The 14087-nt window shown below is 38.6% G+C and overlaps 1 protein-coding gene across 3 annotated transcripts in view; it reads right to left on the reverse strand.

Annotated features, from left to right (window-relative positions):
- NRAP (nebulin related anchoring protein) overlaps positions 1 to 14087 on the reverse strand; it is a 49222-nt gene that overhangs the window by 1436 nt on the left and 33699 nt on the right. For all 3 annotated transcript variants that reach the window (XM_057420952.1, XM_057420953.1, XM_057420951.1), the window contains 13 exons: positions 13546 to 13659; positions 11935 to 12132; positions 10035 to 10139; positions 9044 to 9142; positions 8178 to 8282; positions 7708 to 7815; positions 5754 to 6065; positions 4125 to 4229; positions 3344 to 3442; positions 3123 to 3227; positions 1494 to 1601; positions 526 to 837; positions 140 to 292 (listed from right to left, as the gene is read on the reverse strand). In XM_057420952.1, coding sequence (XP_057276935.1) covers positions 140 to 292; positions 526 to 837; positions 1494 to 1601; positions 3123 to 3227; positions 3344 to 3442; positions 4125 to 4229; positions 5754 to 6065; positions 7708 to 7815; positions 8178 to 8282; positions 9044 to 9142; positions 10035 to 10139; positions 11935 to 12132; positions 13546 to 13659 — 1923 coding nt within the window. The remainder of the gene's footprint in view (positions 1 to 139; positions 293 to 525; positions 838 to 1493; positions 1602 to 3122; positions 3228 to 3343; positions 3443 to 4124; positions 4230 to 5753; positions 6066 to 7707; positions 7816 to 8177; positions 8283 to 9043; positions 9143 to 10034; positions 10140 to 11934; positions 12133 to 13545; positions 13660 to 14087) is intronic.

The following is a 14087-nucleotide window of genomic DNA, read 5'->3' on the forward strand; positions in this document are numbered from 1 at the left end:
ATACGTATTCTGTTGAAATAATAGGCAGAACTGTAGACTTTGGGAAGCATTCACGAGGACTCAACAGGCTCTGTGCCTGTCTGCTATCTAGAGAGCAGAGCTCTTGGGATTTGTGAGAAGAACAGTTTACTCTACTTACAACTCCGTATCCATACTGGGCAGAAGAACCCTGCAATGCCATTTCCCGAAGGTATGCCAACTCAGCGGCTCTTCTTGCCATTTCGACTTTGTGAGAACCTGGGGGAGTCCAGCCAATGCCTCTGAGCCAGTTCAAGTCAGACTTGTATTTTACCTGAGAGAATGAAACATACACCAGTGTGTATTACTTTCTTTGGCTCTAATCAATCCACACACTGTGTATTCAAGAAAGAGTATATAAAGAGTCTACAATAAATAGAATATTCATTTTCAGCAGACTGTAGTTCTTTCAAGAATGTGATTTTGTTGATAGGTAAGGTCTGCAAAGCACATTACCACAGACAGCTCTTAACACTTGGAAAGGCAGTGTCATTCAGCTATACTTACATCACTCTGCAACTTGTAGGCCTGCTTTGCATGCTTCACATTTAGCTGCTCAGGATCACAAGTGTATTGGTGAAAAGGCTGCTTGTAGTTAACATTGCTTGCAAGCTGCTGGCTTCTCATAGCATGGAGGAATCCTGGCTGGTTGAGGTGACTCTGGAACTGGGTCATGTTTTGGGCATATCCACTCCTGTATTGGTTGTCACTCTGGAGTTTCCCCACTCTGAGGACATGCCTGATTTTGGGATCATCATTTGCACTGAGGAATCCAATCCGCTGGCCTCTGTCTCTCAGGAAGGCTTCTCTGTATTTGTACTGCATGAAGTGCAGAGAAAAATCTCATTTTCACATTCAGAATGCCTTCACGTTCTGTAATGAAATAACTTACCCTCTCCTAGATCCTATAGTGCCCAAACATCAAGGGCTGGTTTGCTAACAAACTACATCTCCTAATCTAACACGACACTTTGGAAGAACGCCCTTTGTGATAATCTTTAAAGGAGTACAAGGACTTAGGGACCCCAAAATACTCACCTCTCAAAAGCAACAAGAGGTCTTCTTACTGTTGCACTCTCGGGTGCACCCAGTACACAGCTCAAGCAACAGCTCCTTCATCTTCATGGTTTTTTGCCAACTGTGGTCTTCTGTGTTCGAAGGTGACCCACTTATTCTAGACAATGCTTTATTCATAGCCTAGTACCTATTTTATTTAACTACATTATAATATGCCTCCTTCTTAAGAATAACTTTTTGAAGTGAAACAGAGCAGCCTGTTTTTATTATTATTATTATTATTATTAATGGGGGCCTTTAGTTGGAAATCTTTGCACATAACTGGCATTTGGATTCACTGGATCACCAATTTTCCAAACCAGAACAAAGTTCACTTAAATCAGAATTCACTCCTTTTTACAGGGTGGGGGTGGCATGGGAAGAGGGTTGGGAAGTGTTTAAAACAGAACGATGCTTACATCACTAGCAATCTCTCTTGAAGCCTTTGCTGTCTGGAATGGGATGGCGTCAATCCTAAAATCATAGCCAGATGCCCTTGTCTGTTCCCAAGATGTTTTATACAATTTCTGTGTTGAAAAGAAAGAAACAAAAGAGTCATTTCCCCCTGCAGTTTCCTAAATGCAGTCCCATAACGGCAATAATAAATGTTTTATCCTACTGGGCTTATTTGTATCAAGAGTCATCAGTACTATCTCCAAGGTTTTGATCCACTTCTATAACACTTCAAATTCTTTTCTATTCACCATAATGATAAAATGCCTCATCTGAAAAGTGCCACCAGGGTTTCCTTTTGTACTTGAATGGGGTTGTTTTTGATGTGATTTAATTTCTATTAGAATCTGTGATGCATCAGTCACATCAATATTGCATTGCTATTGCCCTTATTCTCTCTTTTGATGCATCCACTTGCAATGTCTTGGGTTTCATGGCATCATAATTTCAATACCAGTTATTTCAAGCTTTTCAAATGATCCCTGTCTCTATCCCCAGCCACATGTGGCTTCATTAACTCATATGGAGCAACAGCCAGTTCTAACATATTTAATGTGACTTTGAGGATGTGAAATACATTTACATCCTGAAGAGAATTTGCTCTAGATTTCCTTCTTCTCCCATCAGTAGCTTTCTTAAAATAGTTTCCAGTTTGCAGGTCCTGCTACACAGCCATGATACCTGAACTGACACTATTGGCTGTCACTTTATTCATTTGCTTTCAGTGTTTGATTTACCCTCTCTGAGTTTTGTGACCACATGAAAACAAGCACAAAATCCACTTCACATTTTAAAATATATTCTTCTGTTTCACTCATGAATTTAGTGCTAGGTGGTGGTAAATTTGAAGGTAAACTGAGATGCCAGAAATCCTGCAAGTTAGCCTGGGCAGAAGCAATGCAAGCATTACTGCACACCCTGCTAACAGGTCTAGAGCTGACCTTTCATATGTGTGCAATCACCCCTTTGCCTTTTTACCTTCTTCTCTACCACTTCAAAGAATGTGAATTCTACTTGTTTCTTTCACCAATAGAGCACCTATCACCAAACTAGGAACTCAAAGCTTCTTATCACTGTGACCCTGCAGTTAAAGACAAAAGTATTTAATCTGGGAACAGTAGATTAGGAACAGACCGAGTGCCTCTGTCTGGATTAACATGGAAACAAAATCCCTTTAAACCAATTCCACTCACTGATTCAGTTGCATCCAGGTTGATGACAAGTGTGCCTAAAGGATCAGTTCAACACAGTGTTGTACAGGTAGATTATACAGTCAAGGAAAGAGGATTCTCTCTTCTCCCCCATCCAAACATATGTAAAGAGATTTAAATTTGTAACTAAGCAGATCTATACTGAAGGACTGAAATCCATAATAATAGTTTCCTGCCCTGTAAAGTAGAACTAGCTCTCAAAATAAACATCAGCAGATTTCCTGATCCTTCCAGCCCAAACCTAGCAACATGTTGGCTGTCCACAACCTCTGGCTTTTCTAGTTTTTGTCAGGCTCAGAGAACCTGGCTTCTACATATACATGGAAGTTTTGATTCCCTAGCAAGTGTACCAAGTCAACTCCGTGATGTAAAAGGCTTACTTACATCACTGAGGTGAAGGGCATTCTGGCGGGCTCGGATAAAATCTGGATGGTCAGGAGGCAGGGTGTACCTGTGCATAGCTTCAGAGTCTCCAGCCTTGTACAGTCTCTGTGGAGTCAAAAGTCATTAAATGCAACTGATACTGGAGGTAATGTTGAGATCAATTCTTTTATGCACTATAGTACAACAAAAGTTAAGATCACCTATAGTAAAATGAAACCTACATCACTGCACTGGAGGTAGCTGTTTTTAGCATGAATCAAATCTGGAGAGTCAACCACAGCAGTGAACTTCAAACTTCCTGGCTTCTGACGGTACTTTATCTGAGAGGGAGAGGAGGCAACATGAACAAAGAAAAAATAAAACACAGAACGTTTCTGTTAATGATATATCACAATTCCAAGCATGTGATAACTGGAGTAACACATAAAAGCCACCTTCCTTAAGCCACAGTATTAAAAACATACTGTTCTGCTATAGTCTCAGTTGCTCTTTCAGCTAGGGAATGGGCATATCACCGTATCTTTGCTGTGGTGCCCAGGCACTAAACTTCCTTTTCTGTGTGTGCAAGAAGGACTTCCCACTGAAAATTCACATGCAAAAAGCTTTTGAACACTACACTTTTGACAGCTCATAATTTTTCTCCATTAATGTATGATACTGAACAGGCAAATGTTCCTTCAGTGTGGTTGTCAATGCTATATCTTTCTATATCACTTCCGTAACCACCTGCTTAGAATTTCATAATGGAGTTTACTGCATTTATTTATTACTACATAGTTTGTTTATACTCCTGCATTTCATTCGGAATGGAAAATATTCAGCAGGTGTCACACAGTGGACTTGCATCTCCCGTACTGCTTCTTGGTAACTTACACCTTGTATAAACAGGCTCCCACATCAAAAGGCAATGATAAGCTACATTCGTAAGTGTCATGTAACGAGGAGCCTTGATGGTAAACAATTCCTACAGACGTGCTATCCCATGAAAGATTTATCAGTTACCTCGCTGATGAGCTCTCCAGCCTTCTTTACACTTTCTATGTGCGGAGATCTTAGAGCCATCCAACCAACTCCTTTCATGAAGTTCAGGTCTGATTTATAGCGGTGCTGTTAAAAATGAAAATCGTTAGCCATCAGCTTTGTATCCACAGCTATTAAGGTTTCTTAAAAAGACTCCCTGATTCCTATTAACATTTTGTGGGTTTTCATTTGCCATGCACATATCACGTAGGAAAGCCAAACTGTTTGCATTTGTTCATTCCACCAGGAATTAAATAATGTATCATATGCAAGTTACAAGAGAAGGCCCCACGAGTGAATTAGTATGACTCAAAGCTGTAATAACCTGTTTGTACTGGGCGTAAAAGAATCCCTTTTGAAATAATTTTCTGAGGTGAGTTCAAGTCAGGAATACTAATTATTTTATCTGGTGTACACTTCCTCATTAACCCCATTTCTAGGAGGACACATTACTCTTTCTTTACTCACATGAAAGGCTTGCTCTACCTCCTAATCCAGTAAAGAAAGCAAGGCAGACCCAATAAAAGGTGAAAGCCACTAAAGCACCCACACTCCCAATAATTCTGACTTCTCCTTCAGAGTGACAGTGGCTGACTGTGTGACTTTAATCCAATCATCTGTTTTTTCAGGGTTTTTTTTTTTTGCCCTATATGCAAAAAGACATAACAGCCGGCTAGCTCAAGCATGTTGTACATTATTACATACTGGGGTATCAGACAAAACTACCTTTATAATTTCTCTGGATTTCTAACCTGTGGGGTCTAAAGGCAAAGAGCCAAGTGCTGAGGTTCTTACCTCCTACCCTGTCCCTCTTTAGGCAGAGCTTCCTGCTACAGAGCAGCTCATGACCCTGGACCCTAAACTGTCACAATACATCTGTGTGCATCTATGCAGCTTTATGCATGCACTCAACATCTACATCGGTTTAAAAGCACGTATAGCCAATGGCTTGTCCCTGAACAAAGGGCCTAAGGCAAAATGAGCATAGATGTGGCCCATGCTAAGATTCCATCATTTCTGTCATCAAAGTTTGTCTGAATTTATCACAGAATCATAGCATCAGCCAGGTTGGAAAAGGCCTTTAAGATCATCAAGTCTAACCATTACCGCATGCCAAGACCACCACTAAACTGTATCACTGAGGGCCTCAAACTTCCATTTTCATGAGCAATTTTTGCAAACACATCTGGGGAACTGGTTATTTGATATGGATATTTCTGCTTGCAAAATGACTTTCTAACACATCCCAAATCAACCTCTGAGCATTTAACCTTCTGCTCCAAGAATTCTGCATATAGAGCATTGGCTGTCAAACCACTGACTGGCCGTGATCCAAACAGCTGAGAGATGATTGTGTAGATCCCTCAGCTTTAGAATAAGTAACATGGACTACAGTGATTTTCTGTTATGTTCATAACACAGAAACTTCTAATTCACGTATATTCCATATGTGAGGAACAATCAGATATCTTGCTACTACACATACATAAGTTTACAAACAGTCTTTCTAAACACATTGCCCAATGTCAATTCACAATCATCCGCACAGGTCACTCAAAGCTGTGTTACTCCTAAATTCAATTTGCTATTAAGAGAAGGGTTAGTCTTTACCTCACTCTGTAGCATGTGGGCTCTTTTGGCCCACTTCATCTTCATGTCTTCTGGGACTGCTGTAAATTCATGGAGTCTCCGTCTGTAATCTTGATCACTCGCTAAGGCCTGGGCTTTCCTGGCATGGACAAGGTTCACCATGTCCATGGGCAGATGGTACTGAGACCACACTTCTTGGGACCTCTTCTTATACTCCTGTTCACTCTGTAATTTGGCAGCATGGAGGCAATGCAGCAACCTGATGTCGTCCAGAACACTTCTGGCACCAATGTGCTTTCCCCTCTCCATCACAAAGTTGTGTTTATAGTGGTACTAAAAATAAAAAAGGGTAAAAGTAAAACAGTGCCAAACTTAGACTGGATGCTGTAACTAAATTAGGATAAGTCATTGAATCATCTATGCTGTCTGTAAAAACAACCAAAGTATGCAGCACTAGAAATTAAGTCTTTGAATCTCTCATTGCTCTCAATTTAAATACCACAGTAGTTGCAACATTAAACACACCTCAATACACTCTCTGAATATGCCCAAAGCATTGATCATGTTTAACCTCAGTTCATGTACTTTTATTATCTCTCAGTTTTATTCCTATCGCTAGGAATGAGAACATAACAAAAACAAACACAAGGCAGAATAAAAAATCTATACCAAAGAGAAACATCATGCACTCTGTAGCCTTCACATTTGCAAATGCTACCCAGCTATTTTAAAGAGTAAATTCAGTTTTCCTGGATCAATAACTATGTTGAGAAGCCTAAGATGGTGATCTGAGCACAAGAATAAGCACCAGCAACCCCTCATTCTCATCTTAGCTGGGACTATGACTCTCCCTATGATCTTGCATTTATCCTCTCTGTGAAATAGTGATGATGATGATAATGATTATTTATACAGCATCAACAGGGTGCTTGGAACTTTAAAGGGAAGGCCTGGGCCCTGAAGAGTTCATAATGTAGTTGAAATGGGATAATAACACTTATCTACCACACAAGAGAGTTGTGGGGATTAAATTACAGTAGCTAATGTTTATAAAGTGCTTCCAAGATGAAGGACCAAATTCAGATCTGTTGTAAGTGGATGTAATTCTATTATGGACTTGTACCCTTTAGAGCAGATCTGAAGCTGTAACCAAAAGCACTCTGCAAAATATGGTTAAGTATACATTATAAATGACAGCTAGAAACAGTTGCTTCATAAACCAAATATACATGCAATATATCCATATTTTATCACATTAGAGATTAAATATGCAACTAAATACTACATAAAATGAAGAATTCTTTTACCAAATTTAGCTCAGTTGTCAGTTTTTCCTAGAATTTATTAAATTTCTTCTGGGGAAGGGATGAACTTAGGCTTTCTGAGAAATGGATACCGCCATGTCTGAGGGGTTTGCAAACAACAATCCAGACAAGAAGATATTTTTAAGTATAAGATTTGCTTCCTCTATTTCCTAAATTAAGGGAACAAATATTTATAGGAGCATTCCCTGATTTTCACTTCCTAACCAGACAGGCAGCTCCTGATTTTCAGACGTTCAAAGAACACTCAGCTTCTTCTACCTTTATTTCAATTCAGGAGCACTAAGCACTTCTAAAAATAAGCTCAAAGAAGGGTGGACAGAATTAGTGGGCACTTAATAACATGAGGAGCTGAAAACCTGGAAAGGAGCAGAATCCCTCTGATTTGTCTGTCTGCAAATACTTTAATTCACTAGCTATTTCCCACTGGAAGATGTTTAACCGACCTTGGTTCCCGATTAGAGGCAATTCTTCCTCCTCTTTATTTTTTTTAATTCACACAAAGAATCTCATTCATAAGTAATATATTCTGTCTCACACTTGTCTCACATGGTTATGGAGTTGCTTTAATTCAGTAAAATCTGCTTTAGACATTGTTTTACATGAAGTTAACAAGAATTAGGCAAGAAGGAAGGTTGAATCATTCAACTCACATCACTGGCAATTTCTCTGGAGGCCCTGGCAGTCTGGAACGGGAGTGCTTCCGTTGTCAGCTTGTAGCCTTGAGCACGCAGATTATGCCAAGATTCTCTGTATTTTGCCTAAAGTAGGAAAGGCACATGTAGATTGCTGTTTCACTTTCAAATGCACAAAGGAACAAACAAAGGAACCCTCTTTCATTTGTTATTCTGCATTACAGTCGCATTCTTCATAATCAAAGGGTTTTTTTAAATTATCTTTGGGAAATCCTACTAACGCAGACAAAACATGTCTCGTTCTTTATGTAGATTTAATTTACTCACAACCTTATATATGCTAATGGAGACAGATATCATTATAATCAAATCAAGAAAAGAAAGAACAGAATAGACCTAAGAAGTCCTCTACTTATATCCATCTTTCCTGCCACTGTACAGTTCATCTCCATCCCAAGAAATGTAAGAAATACAGAACAAATTCTTACATCACTGAGGTTGGCTGCATTTATTCTTGCCCGTGTAAACTCAGGCAGACCCAGTGTTGGTGTATAGTGATGTTGACTGTCCTCTCCCGCCGCTTTATACAGGCGCTAGGAAAGAGATCAAAAAGGCAATTGCAATTCATTTTCTTTATTGTTTCACTAATGTAACAGCAGGATGTAAGTTGTTTATGATTATGACAACTATAGTCAACCAGCATAAAAAACAGCTAAGAATATACCACTGTAATTGCAATGGGGTTTTCTTCTGGACAGAGAAAACTTTGATATTAATTTTTAGACATAAATCATGTTAGCCTTGCACTGTTATGCTGCCAGCAGGCCCGAAGTAGACCTATGAACATTAAGCAAATCATGAATGTGTGTTAAATAAAAAGGTAGGCATTTTTGTTGGACTGGCCATGTTTTCCAGCTTGGATTTTTCTTCATGTTGCTATAGATGATTTTGATAACTTGCCTGTGGGCTTCGTCTTGCATTTTTCCCAAATTAGAAAAGCGATTATTTTTTTTAGGAGCCCCTTAAAGTGGACTATACTATGCAAATGAGCTCCCTCAAGAACACCCCAAAGAGCTGATCTTTTGAGGCTCTGTTTCACTTACAAAACCTGACAATGGAACTCTATTGTATGGGTACTATTTTAGCTTTTTAAAAGAGATTGAGTTGAAAATGGTATTAAATGTTTGGAAATAATAAAACATGATCTGACTGTGAAAAAGCACAAATCAGTGATGCTTGCTTTCTTTTTGATGCATTTTGCCTTCAGAACAGGGTTGTCTCTTTCCCACTCCTCCATCCCTAGCTTGCTGCATTTTGAAAGGCATATTTTCTCACTCACATTAGGAGAACCTACCTCATTAGCAATCATATTGCTGAATTTTGCATGAAGGAGGCCAGGAGAGTCTGTCACCGATGTGTACTTGAAGGAATGTGGCTGCTGACGATATTTACTCTGAGTTCACACACAAAGAAAAGGGAACAGAACAACTAAAGTGTCTTGTCAGTTAAGGGATTTTCCAACACCAGTGGTCTAGTATTCCTTCTTGTGCCTAAAACTTTACTTGGAAAGGGTATGTGTCTATTGACCATCAAACTAATTTACCTTTTGCTACTCTCAATTTGATGCATTCAAGTCTCACAGGGGAAATGAAAAGTACATAAGAAACAAGGTGTAAAAAAAACAAAGTGCTGCTATGCTGAATACAGTAATGAGGTTATTTCACTCCTTGGTGTCATTAACCCTGTCTAGTGGAATTGCAGTAAAGGCAAACCCGCTCAGAGAGAAGGTGCTGCACAAGCCTGCTGAACTTTTTTGGGAAACAAACAAGGTTGCACCTGGCCTGTGGTCCTATGTCAGAATTGCGAGCAAAATAACTGCAAGATCACTGCAAAATCAATATTGAAAACAATAGTACACAAAAGCAGCAAGTGAAAACCAGACTAAGACTGTAAAGCAGCAGCAGAACTGAGGACAGTGTAATTAATACATTGGGTCCTCCACAGGTCAGCCTAATTTTAGAGAAACAGTACAAGGTACTTACATAGGCACAGCCTGATTTTTAGTTGAAAAAAACAAAATCAATTCTAAAATAAATAACATAAAATAACAACCTCCTGAGTCTGAAACACAGGAGAAAAGATTTATGAAAACAATTAGCAAAGTCTGCAAAGCCTTGAACTCCTTCAGATTCACCCATCTGCAGTTAGGACACGCACAGAATGATCAAACGTAAGGGGAGGGAGCCTAGCATTATCCAGTGAGTCACTTTGCCAGCCCAGTTTAATAGAAAGACATCTGGCAAATTCTTGTTTGTAGTGGGGAAATCAAACCCCTCTTTTGTTACCTCGCTGATGAGTTCAGAAGCTTTCTTCTTTCCTTCAATCTCTAGAGCCCCTGGAGTAATACATCCAACTCCTCGCATAAAGTTCAAGTCAGACCGGTATAAATTCTAAGGAAAACCAAGCAGAAGTAATTACAAGTTTGCATTTGAGATGCCCTATATTTATTCATCCAAATATATACACTATTCAAATAAATCCGTTTAAAATTAGTATCTACCAGAGAGTTCATATGCATTACCTTACATTCTTGTCTTTCTTTATGTGTCTGTGTGCGTTCTACAGTACAGAGGCAAGATTCTGAGGACTACTAAGTCTCATGAACACTGAATGATACTCAGACTCCTAACTTTCATTTGTAACTTTGAAAAACCTTTTCCTAGATACATGAATTTTCTTCATATATAACATCTAAATCATAGGTATTATTTATTTATAAATATATGTAAGACCAGTTTAGAAAAGTATATGAAAAGACTTTTAAATAAAAGCTGGAAACCTTTTAGTACGTGGAATTGCAGGCAAAATAGCCTCAGGTTTAATAGCTCCGAATAGTCAAATATAATTAGGGAACATTAAGGAAAAATACCACTATAAGCCACTATACAGACTTTGTTAAAATGTTTTCCAGACCACCAAACCCAGCAGGGACTCCTTGTAAATACTTTTTCAAAAGTTACCAAGAGGTTATTAGCAGATACATTAGGACAAATATTATTTCATTTGATGATGATAAGTGTGTGGAGGGGGATTTTCTGCTTAGAAAGAACTATACAGACCAAATAACTAGGAAAGCACAGATTTGCCTACTTGATGGATACGTGGAAACTGTTACTGCTTACTGTGGGAAGAACTAGCTTTAGTTAATGAGGTGTTTTGGTTCAGCTATCTACTTATAATGCAAAAGAACTATGCCTTCTTTTTATTGAGAACCAGCTACCCTTCCATCCAGGTCTAATCTCTAGACTCAAAGACCTCATGGTGCTGCATACAGGAAATACTCTTCATGAAATGGAAAGAGAGAACAATACTAAAGGTGGTCTCTTGTCTAATTTCAGCTATTAGCACCAGAGAGAGCACATTCTGCACTCTTGAGTTGTGTTGCTGCCAACCAACATTTCACTCCCAACTCAAAGAAGGGCACGGATGGAAACCTGCCCCAGAATCTCTGATTACATGTGTTTTCATCAAAGTTAGGGCAGCACAACTGGCAATTGATGTTTATACTTTTTGAACACAGTCTGACATCTTTAAGATTGCTGGCTGAAAATGTTAAATTGATATACGGTAGGATTTTGGAGCCAGATACAGCCCCTCCTGAGGTCTCCAGAGGCAATGTAATCTATTAAAAGCCCTTTGCTCAGGGCTGTGCCTACAGACACAGCCTACCCTTGAATTTGTAAGGCATTATCCAGTTAATTTACTCAAGATTATGTAGGGAGCTAAACTCATCCTTCTTAGAATTTCAGTGGTTATGTTTTGGGGCAGAGCTTATAAATGTCTTAAAAGTCAGATTTTTAACAATAGGCATCTTCCTTGTGGAAGTACACATGAATATCACCCAGATGCAAACCAACTCAAATACTAGATGGCAACCAGTCTGTGTGGTTAGCAAGATCTTAAAAAGAGTATGTTACCAACAGTGCAATCATCCTCACTTGCAAACACTTCTCTGCCAGATCATCTAAGATTACTATTCTTTACCTCTTGGTATAGCGTACACACACACTGTACCAACTGCCCAGTAAGACAGATGTCTCATTCCTGAATGTAATCAAGGGGGAACAGCCATTGTTTATCCCTCAGCTGCTGCTCAAATACATACTGTCAGCTCTCTTGATTTGGAACAGAACTTTCTTGCATCAAAACCAACAGGGAAATATTGCTGGGATACTTTGCGATTACCTCACTCTGTAGTTTGTATGCATTCTTGGCACACCGCAACCTCACATCATCAGTCAAAGAAGTGTACTGGTGTAGCAGCTGTCTGTATTCTTGTTCACTGACCAAAGACTGGGCTTTCTTGGCATGTACCAAGTTTATCATATCCAGTGGCAGGTGGAAGTGAGTCTTTGTATCCTCAAAACCTTGCTTATACTTCACCTATCAAATTAAAACCAGATCACACAGATAGCACAGCATGGTAATTAGAATTCAGGTTTTGAATAGAAGACACATTCTCCATATTTCTTCCATTATCCAGTATAAATTATTCTTTCTAAAGGTAAGTTCCCAACTTGTTTAACTATACTGTGAATGATCAATACTTAGAATATGTAGCAGTCTATTCTTAATCAAAATAGTAGCCATCTACATTATAGTCAATTAAGCTATCATTCTATTTTTTTGTTAAAACTGAATACATTAAATCTATAGAACTACCAAACTCATAAATGAAATTTTAATCCACTGCATTTCTCGAAAGCACAAGAAAAAGGTGAAGCTACTGCCTGAGGATAAATGCAAACAGCCATATTTATATTACAATTAGCACGAATCCTCAATCAAATTATTTGTTGGTACCCATCGATTCAGCCAGTTTCATTTCATAGTTTTAAATGTGATTTTTAGTGGTTGGTTTTTTCCCATTCTGTCTCTGTTCAGGAAAAGAAAGGTAAAAATCTTCAAAGAACTTTTTTCACATGACATTTCCCTATCAGATTATGCAAATTTGAGATGTTCAGGCTGTTCATCCAGATAATGAACATCCAGAGTTATTGATGATCATCAAACTGATTTAGAATAACCTGACAGATGGATGAATTCTTCAGACGCTTAGCGCTACCTGTATGACTAAACGTACCATCACACAAGAGAATCCCAGTACAAGCTCAGCACTCGCTCACTGAAATCCACAAACACTCTCCCATCTATATCCACAATCAGGCTTACTATGGACAATTATGGTAAGATATGTAGTTCTTAGATTATTTATGTGTTTAAAGTCAGACAAATATTTCACTGCTTTCTGATCAAGCCACAGTGTTCAAAATGCACCGAACAGTCACAATTCTTACAGACAATGAACAAATAATGTAATTCTTAGCATATATCAAGACCAAGTGGGAACCATTTCCCTATCAAAAATTTCCCAACTTGAAATTCCATAAACTTATTCATCCTTCTGTCTTTCAGGAAAACAGTAAAATGAAAGTAGTTACTGAATAACTTCATATCTCTACCAAATCTAATTTACTTTTGTACAAAACACACTACTAACTCTCAGTTAGATCAGCCTCTGAGTGACACTTTCAGTACAATATTCTGTGCTAGGCATTACTGTTATGCAGGAGGACTTTGTGCAAGAATGCACAATCTTATTGTCAAATTCATGGAATTTTAAATAATGTAAAACAATGGTAAGAATATCATACCAACATATCTGGAAATTGGGGAAGAAAGCCCTAATTCTTAAATAGTAAGCTATTCCACAGAGCTTAGTGCATCTTCCATGAGGAACTACTTACTATTAGGAAGCCAGTTCTAAAATGCCCACATCTTCTTTCTTATACTTACATCACTCTGCAACGATGCTGCATGGACTGAATGAGCAATATGAATATCACCTTCCAGGCCACGTGAGCCAAGCATCTGTCCTTTCATTTTCTGAAACGCCTCCTTATACTTGTGCTACAAAGGAAATAAGAATAGAAATGTGAATAGAAGTATTAGTCAGATTGTTAAAACCTGAATAAAAGGGTTTTCATGTTATAGAAAGAGAGCTATGGACAATAAATTCTGGCTATACCCAATATGATAATAAATCTGAATGGACCTTTAGTGGATACTTGGAGGACATCACCTGCGCAAACATTTTAATACCTTATCCTATCAAGAGAAAAACACACAAAAAACGCAATGAACACTTACAAACAGCTTGGGTTAGATACCTGCTATTACACAGGTGGCGGAAGACAAGAACCTGGTACAGATTCAACCTCAGAATCAACCTCCGAGGAGCCTCTCCCCATCAGCTCTCTAGCAAAGTCAGAACAACTAACTGGTCTCCTATACTTATCTGTATATCTCTACAACCTTTAAAGGACACTCAAGACAAA

This window comes from Pezoporus wallicus, unplaced genomic scaffold (genome assembly GCF_028554395.1).
Source record: "Pezoporus wallicus isolate ANWC-B61680 ecotype Strahan unplaced genomic scaffold, APGP_CSIRO_Pwel_v1 contig_3365, whole genome shotgun sequence".
Classification (NCBI taxonomy): Eukaryota; Metazoa; Chordata; class Aves; order Psittaciformes; family Psittacidae; genus Pezoporus; species Pezoporus wallicus.